Source organism: Saccopteryx leptura, chromosome 6, assembly GCF_036850995.1.
Source record: "Saccopteryx leptura isolate mSacLep1 chromosome 6, mSacLep1_pri_phased_curated, whole genome shotgun sequence".
In the NCBI taxonomy this organism is placed as follows: Eukaryota; Metazoa; Chordata; class Mammalia; order Chiroptera; family Emballonuridae; genus Saccopteryx; species Saccopteryx leptura.
The window spans coordinates 61,309,477-61,331,761 of record NC_089508.1 but is presented as its reverse complement, the minus strand read 5'-3'; the positions used below and the strand labels follow the sequence as shown (position 1 = coordinate 61,331,761).

General features: G+C 39.9%; 1 protein-coding gene across 1 annotated transcript in view; it reads right to left on the bottom strand.

Moving 5' to 3' along the window:
- Positions 1 to 15,400, bottom strand: part of ALDH1A2 (aldehyde dehydrogenase 1 family member A2) — a 98,120-nt gene extending 82,720 nt beyond the window's left edge. Inside the window, exon 1 of the mRNA XM_066341660.1 lies at positions 14,566 to 15,400. Within this exon, the coding sequence (XP_066197757.1) occupies positions 14,566 to 14,682 (117 nt within the window). The 5' untranslated portion in view covers positions 14,683 to 15,400. The remainder of the gene's footprint in view (positions 1 to 14,565) is intronic.
- Positions 15,401 to 22,285: the final 6,885 nt, after the last annotated feature.

The following is a 22,285-nucleotide window of genomic DNA, read 5'->3' as shown; positions in this document are numbered from 1 at the left end:
CAGAATGTCAACTTCATTTGCAGTGGCCCCATATGGCCTGATCACTCTCCCTGGCATGATAAATCACTGGCAGAATCCTTACCTTCTTACGTTTGATCTCTGCTCAGCAAGATGTGGTTTTGATGTGAAGAACTCCAGATCTCTTAGGTCAGAGACAAATAGCAGTGGCACTGACCTGCAAAGTGCTAAGTCTCTATTAGACTCAAGTGAAAAGCTGTAAGCTCCTGACAAGTTCCCTCTCCACACAGTTTCCCAGACCTACCGGGGTTTTCATGAGCTCAGGCGAACGGAAAAGCTGCTGATATGCTTTGGAAGAAAAGTGTCAACAAACCTCTTCTTTCTATCACTATTGCCAAGTGTTAAAATAAATTTTCCCTAACATTTAAAGGAAGACTTCTCTGGGGAGTCACTGCTCTACTTTCTACTCCTATAAGTCTTCAGCGAAAACAAAATTTTGATGTCCAGTAATCTTTATGACACTGCTAAATTACTCAAATATATAAGGAGATCCACTAACAGATTTCTATGAGCTCCTCTTTGGTAATTATAAGGACATCCTTGGGGTTCCCTGATGTGACATTATCAAGAGTACAAGCTATTTAACAGTAATAATAAAAATAAAGATCTGAAATAAATCTTTAAAAACCACATTTGAAAGGCTTTTTGCAAGAATTGGTGCATTCAAATGTAATCTGTTACTATAAAAAAACAACAACCACAGAATCAATCCAAAAATTATAAAATTAAAATTGGTGTGAATTTTAGTTGGCTGAAGTAATGAGGAGTTCCAAGAAAGCAGAAAGCGTGCTATCACTTTAACAGCTTCCTTGTTTCGGCAGCCATCCCCTTTACACCACTCACAATTAGAGACACTCATAAATAAGCCTCTCATTAGCTCTCTGTAAAACTGAGTCAGTGACTTGGCAAGGGTTCGTTAAAAGCAGAATGTTTGGTTTCTTTTTTAGCTAAATGTAATTTCTCTACCCATATCTGTACATACACATTTATATTAAATGTTGAATATTCTCACTCCTTAGTTCGGATCTTCAAGAGTTCCAAAAATCTCTGTTTTATGTACTTCTTTTCTAAGCCCTCTCCCTTTTGTGTTGAAATTCCTGGTAATGATACCAGAATGTGGGCAAACCTCATTAGTCTCCCTGCTGTTTACAAGACAGGATTTATGCTCAATGTGCTGAACACAATCACACACATCACTAAATGGCTAGAACTACCACCCTGGCTCTAATCTGAGAAATTTTTCACTCAGTACAAATACCTATCAGCATGGAGAAGCATGGAAGAGCAATTACAGCTAACACATGTAGTCTTTTAAGAGTACACCAATAAATACCCATTTGTGAAGGTTAATTTAATGCAACCCAGGGTGCTATCTGAAATAGTATATGTCACCAATTCAATCCATTAAGTAATTACTAAATTCTCAAGAGGGCTCACAGAAGTCAAATGTGGTTATTCCAGGTTCATTGCTTCTGGTCCCCCTAAGGACCATTTAGGCCAACAGCTGGAAGAGCTGACTACAAAGGTTCCCAGGAATAACTAACCATTTTATGAAAACAGGTAATGATTCTCACCAAGGAATGAGAGCCATCAAGAGCCTGTCCTGAGAGGAACACTTAGGGAAGCAAAAGAAAAGTACAAGTTTGTAAAAATAGAAAAGGAGATGAAAAAGATAAGAAGGGATAAGTTTTATGAAAAGTAGAGGAGAGAAAGAGATATCTGGAGACTATAAAACCTGGTTTAAAGAAGACATTAGCAGTTTCTTTAGAAGGATTTTTGAGCCATTTACAATGAAACATTAATTGTGCATCATAACCACCGTAACCCTCTGTCACTGAAATTCTGTTATAAGCTTGGATATGCCATGAATTTCTGGAGACCACTCTCTATTTCTCTATTCTGCATCCCCACTAAGGTCACATGTAATAGATCTACTAATAGTTAAGCTTTAGTGAGAAATGATTGCTCAAAAAAGACAAGACAAGATAGAAGAAGATACCTACTCAACTCTCTGACAAGTGGCTTTCCCACAAAATGATGGCTTATGGTGAGAGAAGAAGCATTAGAATGAATGTGAAATATATCTGCTTTCAACAGTCTCACACATCCTTACTCCCAAGTGAAGCTAATAACCATAACAAAGAAAAGCACTTTTTGAATGAAAAAACAAACAAGCAGGTGTTATTAAGGGCCCTGTGTGACTGCCCAATCAGTGAGAATCTTAAAAACACAGTTTTTTATCATAGCCTAAAGAATCACACCTACCCAGGTGATTCATACCTAATTCTTTACTTCTTTTCATTCTTTCTTTCCTTTTTGGCTTGAATGAGCATCCTCATCTTTATGTCAAGTTGAAAGTGTTGCTAATGGCAGCTATGACAATATCAACTAGAATTAAATTTGGAATTTATAGCCACAGAATCGAGCTTGAGATTATCCTGCAAAATACTCAGCAATAAGCTAAGAGCTCAAATTTAATTGCCTTTAATGCGGCTCTTGTGCTTGTTCTTGTTGTTATGAGCAGGAAAGGAAGATGATTATTTGAGTCCTGGAACTGCCACCTACTACCTATTGAGCCTGGAAAAATTATTTAAATTTAATATGCTTGATTTTCTCACTTATATAATGGGGACGTTAACATAATATCCATTTCATAGGACTGCCACATTACTAAATGTAATCATGTGAAAAGCATTTCAAAAATTGGAGTATTAATAATAAGAGCTGTTATTAGTATCTATTAACGATAAAATATGATAAATATTCATTAATAGCTATTAATGATAAAATATTATCATCAACTATTGATAATAAACTATAACAATGACTCATTCAACAAATATTTCTTAAGCATTTACACCACGGGACACTGAGCTAGATGCTTCAGCAATATCAAGATGAATAGGGGTTTATAATCTAGTACAGTTTAGGAGTAGGGAATTACACAAAAATATAATACATGGAAAAAATTGTACCATTTAGGAGTACAAATGTGTAATGTGCACATTCAGGGAATATAGGTTCATTCTAACAAAAGTCTGGGGTCAACTCTGTTAGTTATCATGTAAGTACTATGCACAGAAGGGCTAGATTCAGTATTAAGGCTGGAAAATTTCATTCTTCAGTAGCTTCCTCAGAATTAGATGCACACATACACAGATCAAATTACTTAACGAAATAACAAGCACAAAGTTGAATGTGCAACAGCAGCTTTAAATTTAAAACACTGTAAGTTAAAACATTAACCAAATACAAAGTCATGTTATTTTCAAACCTGGTGCTAAGGAATAATTTAAATTCTCTAAACTAACAGGAGCAGTGATTTTCAACTGCCAGCCCCCAGTCCGCAGACTGGTGCTGGTCCACCAGAAGTTTCGTGCCGGTCTGCAGACCGGTGGTTGAAAACCACTGGATAAAGCACAGTATTAAATCAGTTATTTAAGAAAAAGATCTTTCTATTACAAATTATTTTTATATTATTTTCATTATCATCTCTACTTTTTCTGCAGTCTTACAAACAAATAGCAAATTGTGAAGAATTCATCTGTCTACCAGGTAATAGACTTTCAAAAATAAGTGGTGGGTGTGTGTGTGTGTGTGTGTACACGTGCGCGTGTGCGTGATAGTGAGAAAGAGAAAAGAACAGTAGCTAACATTTGAGTACACATTCTGTTCTAGGTAATGTAAGAAAAATAGGGAAATTAGTCTTGCATGAAGTTATAATGATCATGTATCCCAGAGTCTTCTAAAATGACTCCTTAAAGGTAGGTTTATGGAATGCATTACTGTTTTTAGTTTAGGAAAACCAACATATATTAAAATCATCCACAAAAGTAGGACTAGTTTCTGTTATTTTCCCATTATAGAGAAGACTAAGCTTAAAGAAAAACCACACATTCTGCAATCTGATTCTTAAATTGCAGAGAATACAATTTTGAATGATTCTTGACACATTAATATTGTCTAACTTTCTTATATATTACCTCACTTGTCCTTAAGATTTATCTGTGATCTTATACATAAACAAATAGCAATTACAATTGGATTAAGACACAAATGCAAAAGGTAAAATTTTTAATAATTAAAATGAACTTTGAAAGGAATATCTTGAAAAAACTTGGAATAAGAATGAATTTCTTAAGACACCAATAGCACTAAACATTAAAAATAGAAAAACTCTCTGTTTTTTATTTAAAACCATATGGCAATACAACCAGAAAAGAAAGTGAAGAAAGAAAAAGCATAGGAGTAAGAAAATACTCACATAGTACCAGGGGTCCCCAAACTTTTTACATAGGGGGCCAGTTCACTGTCCCTCAGACCGTTGGAGGGCCGGACTATAAAAAAAACTATGAACAAATCCCTATGCACACTGTACATATCTTATTTTAAAGTAAAAAAACAAAATGGGAACAAATAAAATATTTAAAATAAAGAACAAGTAAATTTAAATCAACAAACTGACCAGTATTTCAATGGGAACTATGGGCCTGCTTTTGGCTAATGAGATGGTCAATGTGCTCCTCTCACTGACCACCAATGAAAGAGGTGCCCCTTCTGGAAGTGCGGTGGGGGCCGGATAAATGGCCTCAGGGGGCCGCATGCAGCCCGTGGGCCGTAGTTTGGGGACCCCTGTAGTACAGAATTGTTAAAGGATAAGAATCCTAAATATATAAAAATTGCTGCAAGTCAGGGAAAACATACACTTACACAAACAGAAATGAGCCAATTATATACTTGACAATTCACAAAGAAAGCCAAATGGCCAATAAATACATGAAAAGATGCTCAACTTCCCAAGAAATCAATGAAATGCAAATTAAAACAGCAATGAAATAACATTACACACTCATTAGGCTAGCAAAATTTAATAAGTAGGAGAACTAAGTATAGGTGAGGATGTAGAGTAATGGGAACTTTGATATACTGCGGGTGGCAGTGGAAACCACTATAACTATGTTGGACAGACATTTGGCATTCCATATTTAAGCTGTAGGTGTATATCTATCTATCTATCTGTATGTATGTATGTATGTATGTGTGCATATGCACACACACATACCCATGAGTTAGCAATATCACTTCTAAGTTTATATTTTAGAAATATGTCCTGGAATGTTTAATGCAACATGTTGTAATAAAATGATGAGAGTATCTTAAATGTCAAAGTAGAAGAATGAAAAGTTGTGCTATATTCAAGGATCGGAATACTATGCAACAATGAATAAATTATAGGTACATGCAACAGCATAAGTGAATACTGAGTATATTAAGCAAGCAAATCGAATTGCAGAAGGATTTATACAAAATGCTACCATTTATCTAAGAAGATTCAACATGCAAAACAAGAGCATATATTGTTTGTGAATATATGTACATATACCAATGGGAAAGATACATGGCTCCGAGGAAAGAAGGAATAGGTAGAGAGGAAAACTGGAGTTTACGTATTTCTTTAAAAAAAATTAGAAGCAAACACTGTAAAATGTTAAGAACTAACATATCTGGGTACAGGTATGTTTGCTATATTACTGTCTATAGTCTTCTGTATGATCGAAACATTTCATTTCCTGTCAAGTATGTCTAACAATACAGTATGCTCATGACCTACTGAGCCGCAAACATCTCTTGACCTTCTGATTCTTCCTGGTGCTTAAAGTGCACTCATCTCAAGCATTTAGCATCTTCTCTCATGCCCATCGTTATCTGTGCACATGTCTTCACCCCATGCCCAAGTGGGAATCCTCTGGCCTCTTTAGGACAGAGGCTGCTTCTGTGTGTCTTTGTGCCAGACAGTGACTAACAAGCACTTTGTACTCAAGAGGCTCTATAAATGCAAATTAATAAACAAATGAATAAATTAAGGGAAGCAAAAAGGTAGCTCTGGCTGTAGTTAAACATAAAAATGACCCCAAGATAATACAATTAGATATAAACTTTCCTCTAAAAATCAAGCTACATTGGTATCAGACTCTAAGATAAAAATAAGGCAGAATTCACTGGCATCAGGCTTGTCAGGGAACTTAACCATCTCACACTGGATCCTGATGTCCTCCCCAAAGGGATTCAGTGAGGAAGTCCAATTTTCATATCTAGGGAAATAAGGCTTTATGTTATCCTCTGTAGATTCTTTAGACATCTCATAATTTTGTCTTCACAGGCAAGGTGTTATTTCCCCTCTGCCTTCCCACCCTCAATTCTCGATCTTTACTCACACCTCAGGCTACAGCCCTGGTGTGTGTTTCGGTGCTGGGGACTGCGGAAGAAGGAAAGTGATTTATTTTTGCATGTTAGTGTATTTACTAAATCCACCACATTTTGACAGATCCATTTATGCAAAGGTAGGTTCCATTCTACCTGTGGGAAGAGCTATACAACTTATACCATTTTTTGGAATCAGTTTAATTTTTAAGAAACCTCTAGAAATAACCTGGGGCAAGAAAACTCTAAAAGTCATTGGATTTGAAATCAGAAGACTTAGACTAGACATCAAATTTATGTATGAGAAAAAATATACAAGAATATAATCTTTTAATTATTTTGAAATTTTTTCCCCTATATTTTATTATCAGAGGAAAGTGTTTTGGTACTGATGATATTCTAATTCTTCTAAATAACAGACAGGTGTTTCCAGGTTCAAAGGGACAATAGGTTTTATCTCACCAGCGATCTAGGGATAAAGAAACTGCTAAGGTCAAACTGTGATGAGGAAAGGAAATAGAGCAGGTAACTACTTCCTGGGGTAACAGGGCTTTACTGTAGGGAAAGGAAAGCTTCCTTCTTTAATAAAAACTAGAATGTTCACCCATGACATTCTAATTTTCAATCACATTCTACAAAGATCAATAAACCCCTGTGTTTAGTCCCAGGGAAGTTTTGTTGAGAGCCTAACAAAAGTCTAGATGGTGGAAGCACCCAATTATTATTCCTCTAGGAATTTTCAAAGGTGGGAAGTGTTTCCAAATCATGTGACACACAGAGACTTGCTGTAAATAAATTACTAAGAGTTAAGATTTTGAGGGGAAACAATTTGAACATAACTCAGGCCAAACACCAACAACAGAGAAATACCAGAGGTAAGAAATTCCCAATTTGGGTAACCTCATCAATCTGAAAGGTAAAGTGGAACACAGCTCAAAGATACGTCTAAAAAGGCAACTAAAAATTAATCAAGATGAACCCTGGTCATAGAGCTCGGTTGGTTAGAGCATCGTCTGGAAGTAGAGAGGTTGCTGGTTCAGTCCCTGGTCAGGGCCTATGCAGGATAAATGATGCCGTCTCTAACGTGCTCTCTCTCCTCCTTCCTCTCATGCTAAAATAAATTTAAAAAAATTTTCTAATTAATCAAAATGACATTATGACAATCATTTCTATATGCATTAGACTTGGTGTTTGAAAGGAAATGACTGGCTTTGAAATGACCTGTCACATCCATCAAATAAAGAAATTTTAAAAATGCTAAAAGGTCTTTCTTTTTTAAATTTTTTAATTGATATTTTTAGAAAGAGGAAGGGAGAGAGTGAGAGAAAAACAGGAACATTGATCTGTTTCTGTATGTGCCCTGAGTGGGGATCGAGCCCACAACTTCTGTGCTTCAGGATGACGCTCCAACCAACTGAACGGTCCAGCCAGAAATGCTAGAAGGTCTTTCAAAAATAGTCACTGCACGGTGCTTTTACTTTCTGTAAAGTGAAGTGCCCCAAAATTGGGCAGTTAGGACCAGTGAAAGTCTCTTCAGTTTTAAATTATGTAAGTACTTTCCCATTTCCAAACAGCATCTTCCTTCTGACAATGTCTTCATATGCCGCCATACTTCCTCGGTTTATGCACCAATGACTTGGCAACATCTTTGTCCAAACTTTAAAATACCAGAAATGGCTCTCTGAAAGCTGACATTTAGGCCAGTCAGTTGGGTATACTGAGGCATATTAATGCTGAATTTTGGCACAAGTGTCAGATACCTAAATTGATTATTAAAATACAATCTTGTGCTGCTTAATGATGGGGATACATTCTGAGAAATGCATTGTTAGGCAATTTTGATCTTGTGTAAATATCTAAGAGTGCATTTACATAAACCTAGATGATATAGACTACTAGTGTACTGCATGTCTATACTGTACTTTTTTAAAATTTATTTTCCAGTTACAGTTGACATACAATATTATATTAGTTTCAGGTGTACAACATAGTGATTAGACACTTAAGATACCTTACAAAGAGGTCACCCTGATTAGTTTAGTACCTGTCTAGCAACACACATAGGTATTACAATATTATTGACTATATTCCCTATGCTGTACATCACTTTTATGTGACTGGCAGAGCAGTAGGTTTGTTTACACAAGCATCACCACAAACACATGAGTAATTATAGCTTAAGCCCTGACTGTTGGCTTTTCTTTTATAATCGCAGTGCCTGGTGTAAGCTTTGATTGCTGAGGCATCCACTTCTAGGAAGGCCATCTGGAATGCACACAATGCCAGTCATATGACTGGATAAAAAAAAATCAGTCCACCTCCTGGCACTGAGGCTCTTTTGTTTTAGAAATTTTGGTTGAGTTAGATAACTGACTGTGTTAGGCTACTTGGTTTTTCTTTTTGTCTCCCCATGCTTTAAGTTCCTACTCTTATATTTTGAATTCACCAATAAAGAGCAAGCCCGTGTGAAACCCTAGCACATGCACACTTTCCTTAAGACCTCACAGTGCTGTGGAGCACATGGGAAGGGCATATGAACACCCCCCAGGCATTTCTAGCTAAGAGCATGACGATTGATAGGCTGAAGTGGCACAAAACAGTAATGCATTGGGCTACGACGTTATGATGGCTACAATATCAGTAGGGGACAGGAATTTTTCAGTTCCATTTTAATCTTACAGAATCACTATAGTAAATGTAGTCCCTTGTTAACCTAACCACCCATTATGTGTGGTACATGACTGTGCTGGCTGGGAAACTGATTTGGTAACTTTTTGGTAAAGATAATACGTTGGTAGGGAAGCCTCCAAGGGATCCCATTTGATAAAAATCCCATGTAAACATACAAGCTATGCAGATCATTAAATTCTTATGACTAATTAAAATACTAAACAACAGCTTGTTTTTAAAATGTCATTTATCATACAATTCTGATTTTTTTCATCTCTCCCCGTGAGAAATGGGGAGGCAGAGAGACAGACTCCCGCGTGCGTCCTAACCAGGATCCACCCAGCAAGCCCCCACCTGGCGATGCTCTGCCCATCTGAGGCCTTGCTCCATTGTTCAGCAACTGAGCCATTTGAGTGCCTGAGGGAGGCCATGGAGCCATCCTCAACACCTGTAGCCAACTTGCTCAAACCATTTGAACCAAGGCTGTGGGAGAAGAGCGAGAGATAGGAGAGAGAGAGAGAGAAAGAGAGAGAAGGAGATAGTCGCTTCTCCTGTGTGCCCTTATCAGAAATCAAGCCCAGGACTTCCACATGCCAGGCCATCACTCTACCACTGAGCTAACTGGGCCAAGGCAATTCTGATCTTTTTTAATAGGCCTCTATTAATTTGGAACTACAAATGTAATCATCACTTTATGAAAACAAAATGGAATTAGCCCCTTGGCTGGTTGTTATTATATGCCATTTACTTTCACACACTTGCTCACTTAGTCCTGGCAACAGCCAGGTAAGGTAGATACCATTTATCTCAGTTTTGACAGATGTAGAAATTGACACCGAATGAAGAAACCCCCTGAGCAGAGACACCATGGTAACTGTTCACATAGCTAATTCAGCACATATTTGAATTGAACAAAGGCCTATTTTAACTCACACCTTTCTTTTTGTAAGAGCTTGTAAACTTTTTCTAAAATGCAGGCCATATGGTCTCTGCTGAAAATACCTGACTCTGCCATTGTAGTCCAAAAGTGGCCACAAACAATATGTAACTGAGTGAGTGTTCCAATAACACTTTATTTACAAAATTAGGTACTCTGTAGTTTACTGACCTTTACAAGCTGTCATTAAAATAACTAAAAGGACAAAAATACCTACCGTATTTGTATTTCATTATCCAACTAAGAAAGACTTGACAGAAAACTGGTGATGTTGGTCCTTGAGGTGTTTTTGGTTTGGTCATGGTTTGATCGTCGTGTTTGTCTAATGCATGCCTGGCTACTCTTATACCTGGTTACAAAGAAATGAGACCTCACAGAACAGACTCTTCAGAGAATCTACTCTCAAATTGAAAAATTAATTTCTCACTTTATAGAAAGAAAAGACAGAAGTGCTTCAGCAAATGATGATTCTATAAGTCCATACGGCAGAAGACACTAGAGCAGGCAGGACCCCAGGAGAAGTATCTAACTCATGTCTTATAGTGAAGCTGGTCAGCTTCCCTGGATTCAATGGAAATGATACCAACATCAAAAAGCTGTGCAATTACGAAAAAAAAACTATTTTTTTGAAAATGCAAGGCCCTCTCTAAATATAAAGTCTGATTAATAATTTATGATCAAGACAGTCAATCTTGATTAGAGGTTGGAAACAACTAGACTCACACCATCTTATAAAGAAATAATCCCTGAGACAGGCAACAATTTTACTCCTGACATAAAAACTGAGAAACATCAAAAATAGTAATGTTGTCAGGGAATCAAAAGTCACAAAGGTAGCTCCTTCTTAAAGACAGTAAGCCAATTCATATTCTTCCCAGATTTGCAATAGAAATAACAGAAAAAATAAAGATTTAATCTCTCTATTTTTTTAAAAAACGTACGTGGCTATTAGGAAAAGCAAAGGGTACAATGAGGAAAGTTTTATCAATTTTTAAAAGTCAAGGCCAAGGTCTTTCTTATCAATTATTCTTACTTCTTCCTACTCTCTTTCCTTCAAAATGTACAAGAATTGTAAGATACGTATGAAAGTGCTAGGTAAACCATTAGGCCCTATAAACAATGTGACTTTATAAGTATTATCGTCAGTTTTGTTATTTTTACATTGTTCAACTGAACTACCACCAACTAATTTTTGGTACTCAATGCTTCTTCTAATAAGACCCTAAACTCCTAGAAGGTGGATGCTTCCACAGCCCAGCTAACATAATGGAGAGCACAGCAGTTAGAAACATAGCCACTTAAATATCCTTTGAACTAAATTGAAATTGATCCCTGAAAACAGTAGATGTTCAATAAAAGGTTGTTGATTGAATAAGATAATAAATAGTTACCCAATACACATTAGCTCTGATTATCAGCTGACTGCCTTTTTTTCCTCTTCTAGTGAATACCCAATAGTATCCCCCTTCCCTCTGTTCTAGCTCCCCACAGGATCAGATGCTGGAGTAAAACATAACACTTGATGTTCTTGTTGGATGGCAGGGACAATGGAGACGGTAGGGATAGTATTAAGGTAGAAAATTTCCAAGGACCTAAGAATCTGGAAAAGATCTCTGCAGTTCCGGGCAGTCAGTCAAGTACTAGGCTTGATTTTACAATGTGTGTATTCCTGTGATATATTCATCTATACAAAAAACTTAAAAACCAGACTGATAAAACAGAAACAACTCAGAAAATATTTAATTCATAAAAGCATAGCTAAAAGCAATCAGACTCCTACCAGTAGCTGTTAAGCATTCTTCTTAAGATACAAGGAACAGAGTATATACATTCTCTCTGCCTCAAGGTAGTCTCCCACTCACCCCTTCATGCTGTTGCTGTTATCACTCTTTCTTGACTAATGCAGTCTTTTTTGTTTGTTTGTTTAACATATTCCTTAATAAGAAATTACTTTTAAAACTTGGGATCTGGCTTGCTTTATTAGGGAAATAAAAACAGACACATTCCAAAAATGGTATTATCATTGATCATTAGTCAAAAATGGGTAATGAACCTTTAGTGAGGCTGGCTTATTTTAAAAACAAAATGTAATTGCCTGAAAGTCAATACATACAAAACCAAGAGGTTAGCACTTTTAACATTCTTGGAGATTGAACTTTAATTTTTTAGCATTTTCACTAGACCCCTGACAAACAAAGGCAGTAACTTTTTTCTAATTATCTCTCCCACTCCTCTTTTACAAAAAACCCCCATAAAATAGCTTTAGAAGAAGGAAGAGAATGGTGAAAAATACAGAGAAATGCAAGATCACAGCGCAAAGTTTCCTAAACACATGCTAGTTGAAATTCTCAATAGTGACTTTATGTTGGTCCCAAAGTCACATTTAAAAATCCTATCACAATAGCTGTTGTTAAAGATGTATTTGCTTAACAAGACAAAAATGATTAAGGATCCATCTATGTTTGTCTTGTACCATTTTTTTCTGACACAAATATTGCTGTTTCTTTTCAAGGTGTTATTTAACAAGCACTCCAGCATAATAATTTTTCACCATTAATTACCCTTTTAGAAGTTCCCAGAGAATGTGCAATCACTATTTTAAAGAACTGTCTGTTCTACCTTGTTCATTCTCTTGCTTAAAATTGCTAATATAATTTCCCTAACTTCTGATCAAGAGTGAATTTTTATAAAACTCTCCATTAATCTTACTTTCCTTTCAAGTAAGCCAGCATTCACCATTCCTCTCTGCTACCAAAGAGCAGCTTCTGCTCTACGTTGTTTTAAAAAAAAAACAAAAAAACTGCTTGCCCACAACGCTTGTCTCAGAAAATTTAAAAGTCTCACTAAAGAGCTGAAGAGGAAAGCTGCTGGGAATGTCAACAGATACCTGATTTTACAGGGTTTTGTGAAAAGAGGTCGCTTTTAGATTAGTAAGTATTACTCAGTGTTTATGAGGGTTGTTTGTCAAGCCAAAAAAGGTGCCTCCTCCCCACAAATTAAAGAATCAAGTTACAATCCATTATTTCATTTCTGATTGTTTTTCTTTGTAATAAGTGGGAAAGTGGATACTGGATAAAAGTCTCCCCTGAGCATAAAGACTCCACATTAAAGACTTCAGTTAGCTATATAAATCAGTTGTCCTTCCTACTGGGGGGAAACAAGACAGCAGGGATAGTTAGAGAAAAAAAGAACTGGAAAAGCGTCCAAATTAGATTCCGAAGATACCTACTGCATACCTAAAACTCCTTTCAGAACTGTGAGGAAAATCCAATCAAAAGTAAAACTAAAATCAAGCTCTTCCATATCTGAGGATTAGGTCCTCTGTCCAAAGTAGAGGTTAGATCTTGCATCTGAAGAACTTTAAAAGGAAGTTAAAGAAGTTAGGGACCCATATAAAACAAAGTGTTTGTGCTGCAGGCTCTCCTGCTTGTTCCTGAACCCAGAGATGTGCCACACATTGGCACTATTTTTATGCAAACAATGCCTAAATGGCTGTAACTATTAACGATCTCTCATTAAAACGGCTTTCAAAAATTTGTCACACCATCTAAAAAAACTAACGGGTACATCAACTTCATCTAAATCGGCTCTCAAAACATGAATCACCCCGATTTGTAACCTAAAACTCAATGCCAGTAAAATGTTAATATTCTGACGTTGTTTTTTGTATTTCTTTCAACCATTAAGTCAGAAGCAAACAATTTACTTCTCGACAAATTTAGTTTATCTTGTAATAAGCATGATGGAAAACAACTTTAACCATATTGTGTGTGCTCAATGTGTGTTTAAGTTAATTGGGAGAAGTTTAGGGTAGAAATCAACGGAAAGAAATAGAAAATCAAACAAGAGAACTGCAAAATGAACTCCAAGAAACATGACTTTAAATCCCTCCAAATGCTCAATACTATAATCCCGCATAGGCATAATTAATAATTTTTCTATGTCGAATTCATGGTTAGAAAGTAAATTCAATTTATACATATTAGCGAACACATACTCTTTTTTAATGCGGTGCAACAACCACCACAAATTACTGCTTGACAAACGCAAGATGTAAAGAGTTCGTTATAAAAGAATTTTATTTTATTTTTTTCAGTTCAAAAGCGAACCTGCTCATTTACACAAATGACTGCCACCGCCTACAAAATGCGAAAGAAACGCTGACGTTGGGTCTGCTGTGGTCAGCAGGCACGTTCCCACGATATCCGCGAAGCCGCTCAGAGCGCGGCGTGTCTGGACGGTCCCTACGGGAGCGCCGCTCCGCACCGTCGGGGCTTCCGAGGGCCGGAGCGGGACGGGCGGCCCGGCGGCCTCTGGAGGCGGAGGACCCCGAGGAGAGCGGCAGGCTGCGTGGCCAGCCGGGCGGGACACCCTCCCTCCCCACTGGAGGAGGCGATGCGGGGCCGACGCCTTCCCCACAGCTGTCGGGACCCTGAGAAGCGGATCCGAAGGCGGCGGTGGATGCGGTTTGGGGTGGGGGGGAGCCGTTGATCGCGACCCCTCAGCGCAGCGCTTCCAATTGTGCTAAGTCCCCGAGGTGTGTCCCGAGAGCCCGGGGGGACTTACTCCCCTAGTCCCCTGAACGGTGCGTCCCCTCGGCTGCACCGGCGGACGGGCTGGCCCCGGCCCCCCAGCCCCCGACCCGTCAGGCCGCCCTCACCCCGTAACAGATCACACACAGGCAGAGAAGAAGGTTCTAGAAAGTCTCCGCGGACGGCCGAGCCCCGCCGGCCGCTTACCTTGGTGTACTTGATTTCGAGGTTGGGCGTGGGCGACGGCAAAAGGTGCAAGGACGCCATGAGGGCGGCGGGGTCGGCCTTCACTTCACCGGGCATTTCGATCTTGCTGGAAGTCATCGTGGCGGCCGGGGTGTCGCTGGCCCCGCGGCGCGGGCAGTGCGGGCGGTGCGGGTAGTGTGCGCGGTGCGGGCGGTGCGGGCGGTGCGCGCGGTCCGCGGGCCGGGGGCGCGCTCGCCTGTATATAGGCAGGTGTCAAGCTGGGGCTCTTCTTATTGGACGTGAGGGCCGCGGCGCGGGGGCTGGGCCGTCCTACCTAGGACTCGGGGGCACAGCCCGATTTACATAAAGCCCGCGCCGGCCGGGACGCTCGGCGCCCACGGTCAAGTGCGTCTGGTGCCCCCCGCTCCCGGCCGCGGGAACCGGCCCACGCCGCCGCCGCTGTCCACGACGGCGGGAGCGCGAACCTGCGCCGCGGCCCCGCGGGGCTCGGAGACGGGTGCCGGTCCCACTCGGGCCGGGCCGGCGTCGGCGGGAGGCGCACCTTGGCCGATGGCGGGCGCGGGTCGTGGCCCCGGAGTCCAGGCGGCAGGGGGCTGGCGGGGCCCCAACCGGCGGGGCGCGAGGTGTCCGCAGGACAAACCCGGGGCGCAGCTGCAGGGGGCGCAGAGATGCCCTCCCACCCGCGTCCCGGGACACTCCAAACTCCAGTTCTCCTTTTCTCCCAGGGCCAGAAAGGGGAGCCCTCAGCTTGTCTCTCCAGGGCAGGCCGCGGGGGTCCTCCGACCGAGCCCAACACTCGCCTTGGCCGCAGGGCCCGGGACGGGAAATGATGAGTGCGAGTTCCTCGCCCCACACTCAAAATTAGTATCCCCGGGAGCCAGTCGACTCTGCGCGGCCTTCGGCAGGCTTCTCCCGCCCAGCTGCTGCCCTCTGCCGGCCAGGGCCGCCCCGGGCGATCCGGGCTGCTCTGGGGGGATGCTGGCCGTGGTCCTCACTGGTCCTTAGGATTGCATATTTCATTCGTCCCTCTAATCTTTCTTCTCAGATTCTTCCTTCCAGCCCTTATGCTCCTCACCCCAAAACACACAAAGATAGACTTGTTTTGCTTTTTCTGTTCTTCATGCTAACAGCTATCATCCCTCTGGACATCGTGCTTCTCATTTAACAACCCTTTGGGGGTGAGCTTCCCATATTTACATCCCCTATATTAAGTGATTCTGTAGTTCAAATAGGCCTTCTTTTAGTTTATGGGAGCCTAAAGGTCAGCATGTAAGTGTCTCTCAAGAACCCAGAGACCCCATACCAGAATGGAATTAGGGCTGAGTGTGCTAAATCTGGGGTCCAAATAAAAAAGATCTCTCTATAGGTCATTACTCCTCATCACTCCTATTTTAAGCCGGATCGGGGCCTACTGATTCTTATCTTAAATGACATTTTCAGAGTTCCTAGAACCCCATTTCTTTGGATGTTCACTGTCAGCCAGAAAAGATCTTGCCTTAAATACTTTCAGTACCTAAAACTAATACTCGGTTATTGGATGCTAAACAATAGAAATAGAAAAAATTCATTAGTATTAGGACTATAGAAATAACTTCCAGTTTCTCAGAACTCAAAGTATATACCCAAGATTACCTGAGTTGTTTTGTCTTTTCTTTTTTCTCCTTCCTTCCTTCCTTCCTTCCTTCCTTCCTTCCTTCCTTCCTTCCTTCCTTCCTTCCTTCCTTTTTCTTGTTTCTTTCATTTTTTAAGAGAGAGGAGAATAGAAAGTGAGACAGCCAAATCAACCAGCTATCCTCGTGCCTGGGGCCAACTCTCGAACCAATTGAGCCATTGACTGAGAGAGGAGAAAAGAGAGAGAAAGGGGAGAGGGAGGGGAAGAGGAACAGATGGTCGCTTCTCATGTGTGCCCTGACTGGAGATCAAACCTTGGACCTCAGCACACCAGGCCAATGCTCTATCCACTGAGCAAACTGATTAAGGCCATGAATTGTTTTCATGAAGGAACTAGGGACCTTACTTTAGGCAGTTGAAAGATCTTGATTTACAGGGGATCGCTATCACCAAAAATTGTGCCTTAATAACAGTGTATGTTCATGAGATACACTTTTATTAAAGCCTTGGAAGGTTAGAGATACAACTGAGGAATAAAAGAGTGCAGTCTTCAAATTAGTTGGGGAGAGAAGGAAAAGGCATCAGCAAGGGAAATAAATCAATAATACCAGTAGAATAATTTTGCAAACATGCTTTGAGCGCTTTCCAATGCAAGGCAATGTGCTGGAGGGTGGGTTACAAATGAAGGACAGCCCTTGCCATCAGTGAGCTTGAAAACCTTCCCCACAGAGAGGTAGGTCACTGACTATGAGAGGTTTGGGGGAAAGGTTGTAAAAGAGCATCAACAACATGATTTGGGTGCCCTGTCATGGATGCCAGCTCTCCAGAAATGCTAACCTTTGAGCTGGGCCTTAAAGGAGAGGTGAGGACAGTATAAGCAGAAGAGTCCACAAGAGCAAAGGCATAGAGATATGACAATACTTTTTAGAAACATCAATGTGGCTGGAGGAGAAGCAGGCAAAGGCAGTAGACTCAAGATTATAGGGACATGAATTCTTGAGACATTGAGAAACCATCAGAAGAGGAGAAGAGGGAAATCTGTAACAAACTGATAAATGAAGATTGTCACACACGACTATCACAAACTAAAAACCATTGATTTATATTTCTTCCCAAAGCATAAGATGGGTTGTTTATCCTTGACCCACTTATTGCTTGCTAACTCCAGTTGTATCACCATGGCTGGAAAATCTCTCCCAAAAAGGAAACAGTATATGGAATTATTAGCATTTGTCCCACAGTGAGGTAGAGCAAATAAAGAGATTCCCTTCTTCTCCAGGCAGGAAAGGGAGAATCTCTTGTCTTTTCATAAACATTTCCAAAAGATCTAGTACAGTGACAGATGGCAGACTGATTTGAATCATCCTCTGATAGCTACTTTATGTGAGACTTGCTCTCCAACTAGATAGTAAAGTGATGGGCACAGTGACTGTGTCTATTTCTCTTGTTCCTACCCTCAATTCCTAAAACAGAATGGAGCACATAGTAACTATTTAATAACAATTTTTGTTGCGTGATAGGATCAAAAGACAAACAACTTCCTATGGCCCTGTTTGACTACTTCTTGAGTAAGTGGAAGTAACTTTCCTGTAGCCTGTGATTAAAAAACATTTTCTTTTCTTGATGTTAGATTTTCTTTTGCTTTGCCCCATCTTTTACTATAAACCTTTCGGGTAATAATTTTTTTTTTTTAAGTGAGAGGAGGGGAGATATAGAGACAGACTTCCGTATGCGCCCTGACAGGGATCCACCCAGCAACCCCTGTCTGGGGCCAATGCTGGGACCAAACAAGCTATCTTCAGCACTTGAGGCTGACACTTGGACCAACGGAGCCTGAGCATCTAGGCCCAAACCAATTGAGCCACTGGCTACGAGAGGGTAAGAGAGACAGAAAGGGGAGAGGGAGGGAAGAGAAGCAGATGGTGGCTTCTCCTGTGTGCCCTGCCTGGGATCGCACGCTAGGCCAATGCTCTATCCACTAAGCAAACCAGACAGGCCTAATCATAGATGTTTAAGAATACTTTTCTTCATATAATCATCTTCAGAAAAATTCCCCTGTCTTCAATTCACAATTTCAGCCTTTTTTCAGAAAAATTCCCCTGTCGTCAATTCATAATTGCAGCCTTTTTTTTTTTTTCTGCCCAACTCTTTAATTCAAGATGGGGACACTATATGTCCTCTTGGTTTCTGTCCGTAGGATTTATTCTTCTGTTACTTACTTTTAAGGCTGCCTTAACAACTCTTCTTGCTCTCTTACTCTTTCCTCCTCGTGTCTCTTTTATCTTATTTTATTATCTTCTGATTTCCTCTGTAGATTTCAAAACGGTTAAAGTGGCAGTCTTCCCCACAACTACCTCTGGATTGCTAAATTTTCAATTTCAGTCTTTTCCCTGGTTTGGTTAAGAAATATTTTTCTCGCCTGACCAGGTGGTGGCGCAGTGGATAGAGTGTCGGACTGGGATGTGGAAGGACCCAGGTTCGAGACCCCGAGGTCGCCAGCTTGAGCGCGGGCTCATCTGGCTTGAGCAAAAAGCTCACCAGCTTGGACCCAAGGTCGCTGGCTCCAGCAAGGGGTTACTCGGTCTGCTGAAGGCCCGCGGTCAAGGCATGTATGAGAAAGCAATCAATGAACAACTAAGAAGTCACAATGAAAAACTAATGATTGATGCTTCTCATCTCTCTCCGTTCCTGTCTTTCTGTCCCTGTCAATCTCTGCCTTTGTAAAATAAAATATATATATATATATATATATATATATTTTTTTTTTTTTTTTTTTTCTCACCCTTATAATGTTTCTGCCACTCTCTCCCCATCTGTAATTATTTAATGTTAGGATACATATTGTTTAAAACCTTCTATGCAAAGGAATGTAATCTCCAACAAGCTCTGTTTATTTCCTTGTGAAAACAATTTATTAGGCCTGTTTGAGCCCTTATCCTGGACTTGTACAGGAGAAAAATAAATTTTTATCTCATATTTTCTCACCTAAATAATAGACTGCAAAACTATAATTTTAAGGCATTAGCTTAATGTAAAGTTTGACTTTAAGATATGAAACCATAGAAATTTAGGAGTTTTTTAGTTAAGAAAGGAAAGTATTCCTTATTTGAGAAATATGCTTTCGAAATCAATGAGGGAAACTGAATAGAGCATTAAGATTCCTTCTAAAGAAGGAATACTACTAGTATTGATAGTAACTGAATGCCTGGCTTGAACTTCAAGCTTCCATGTTCAGGAGCTATTTCAGATTCGGGTGGCCCTGCTTGATGGCCTTCCTGTTCCTGTTACTAACCGTGATGACAGCCTACCTTTTCTAAGCGACACACTGGCATTTCAATTTATCTGCAAAAATAAATCATACATTATAACATTTATCTCTTCTGGGTTAATTGAATCAGTTCCTTAAATGTCTCTAAGTCTAATGATTTGAAAGGGGCACATTGTTTGAAATATTTAAAAAATTAGCTCCCTTGGGTTGTACGCAGAATGAGCGCTTATTTCAGATATAAGTGTTTCCTAATGATCTCATTCATCTCAAATGGGATATGCTGGACTACTTTATGTGAAATGTTTCCTGAAAACTATAACAGGAAAGCTTAATGCATGGTATATTTCTAGAGAAGCGATATTTAATTTATTAACAAAAACTTGTATAGAGCTCTACATATTTCAATCTAGAAATGCTTAATGAAATATTTTGAACTCATGAAAACTTCTATTAAATAAATTCACTTATATTTTTATTTAATGCAAATATTAACTTTTTATTTGGGATCTAAATGCTCACTTAATTATCCTTTTCCTTCCAACATCTACAAGGAAAGCGGTTGAGATTGTGGCATTTATTAACTATAAAAATTCTCTACAGATTAAGTCCCTCATGCCCCTCTGTGGCCTCTGGTCATTATAATCTATGAAAAGGGGTATTTATGGTTGCAGGGAGTATACTCATAATTGGTTATGACTCCAAAAATTATGTTTTGATACAAAACACATTTCTTGCCTTTTAAAATATATCCTCTACCTTTTGGAAACCTCAAGAGACTACTTTAAAAGTGGGAATTAGGTTTGTCTTTGTTATAGAGCCCAGTTCCACCTCATAGATGTTTAAAGGCTTCAATCTAGGTGCAGAGATGAGCTCAGTACTGTATCAATAATCTCACTTAAGAGGTTGAGGGGCCCTGGCCAGTTGGCTCAGTGGTAGAGCATCAGCCTGGCATGTTGAAGACCTGAGTTTGATTCTCAGAGCACACAGGAGAAGCAACCATCTGCTTTTCCATCCCTCCCCCTTCTCTCTCTCTCTCTCTCTCTCTCTCTCTCTCTATCTCTCTCTTTCTCCCTTTTTCCTCCCCTTCTCCCCCAGAAGCCATGGCTTGAATAGTTTGAACAAAGTTGGGTCCAGGTGCTGAGGATGGCTCCATGGCCTCACCTCAGGTGCTAAAATAGCTCAGTTGCCAAGCAACGGAGAAGCAGCCCCAGATGGGTAGAACATCGCCTGGTAGGATGCTTGCCAGGTAGATTCTGGTCTGGGTGCATGCGAGAGACTGTTTCTCTACCTCCCTGTCTCTTAATTAATAGAAAAAAAGAAAAAAAAAGAGGTTTAGGGAAATATTAAAAATCCAGATATGCCCCTTCATTTTCTGAATGGCCTGAGGAAAAAAGGCATTAGCTCCCTCTGCAGTTCATAGTATGTATGTGCAAGGGAATATTTAAAAACCAATAGCTTGAATTCAATATATTATAGTTTATCTGCTACTGATGAGCAATCTTTGGAGATGTTACATTTTTTAATTTGAATTACTTTGGAGAAAAAAATATCTCAGAATGCAGACAAATTATGGATGACAGTTAAGGAGAGGGACTTTTATTAAAAAATCTTTTGACTTTTAATGCAGAGTCAGAGAACAAGTAACACAGATGTACCTGGGATTGGAAGCAACTATTTTTTGTCACTTTAGGTGAGGAAGAGTGACTAGTAGGCAAGCGTCAGAATTTTTTTTCTCACCCAAATAAGTGCGTGGCATGCTACTAACTTAAGTTTGCTCTTTTGTTTTTATTTCATGTTCCTTAGTTTGCATCTTTCTTCTTACTTTTAAAATCTTTACATCCACACATAACTCTTAGTCACTACTATTTACTTGGGGACTGTCCCATTCTTAAACAGAAGCTTCTTTCCCAAGTTCTGCCCTTATATAGTCATTCACCGAAGGGTCTTTGGGCATAAGGAATTTCCGCATGAATTTTGGTGATATTGCAATCTATCTTCATGTTCACTGGAAAATAAGACTGAATGAACAGTTACTGTTTCCTGAAAGGAGCCACTGAAAAAGACAAGGAGGAACACTTTCAATGTCTTGACAACAGAGGGGGAACTCCAGCCTCTTTCTTTTCAACCACACAGTTCAACCCGTGAAAGGCACAGGGCAGAACTGGGAAGCATTTGGAGAAGTCAGTAAACAGACGTCCAGTTTGGATTTCCAGCCCCAAGTACAGAGGAGGAGCTTCAGGAATACACCTCCCCCTTTCAAAGCATCTGTGATGCCTTGGCTGCTGTTGCTAAATCTGGATTTACCCCCCCCCCCTCTATCAATCAAATAGCTTTGAATAACTACTAATACTCATTGATGTTACATTATGAGCCAAGCATTGACAAAAAGTCTGAATGGCACAAAAAAAAAAGAAAAAGAAGTCTGTGGAATAACAGTAATTGTATATGTGAAGTTATTCAAGGGCCACAAGACAGGAAAGAAGCCAGAATATGCAGCACAGCGTGAAAGTGAAAGAGGAGTCAGAAGGGAGACAACCTATTCACAAAAAGTTTTATTGGCCTGGCCTGCGGTGGCACAGTGACTAAAGCGTCAACCTGGAATGCTGAGGTCGCTGGTTCAAAACCCTGGGCTTGCTTACCTAGTCAAGGCACATACAGGAGTTGATGCTTACCGCTCCTCCCCCTCTCTTCTCTCTCTCTTTCTCTCTACTCTCTCTCTCTCTAAAAAATGAGTAAATAAAATCTAAAAAATAAATTTAAAAAAAGTCTTATTGAGGCTTGCCAAGGACCTTATACTCTTCTAGGTGCTATGGGAGATATAAGATGCAAGAAATAAAGATA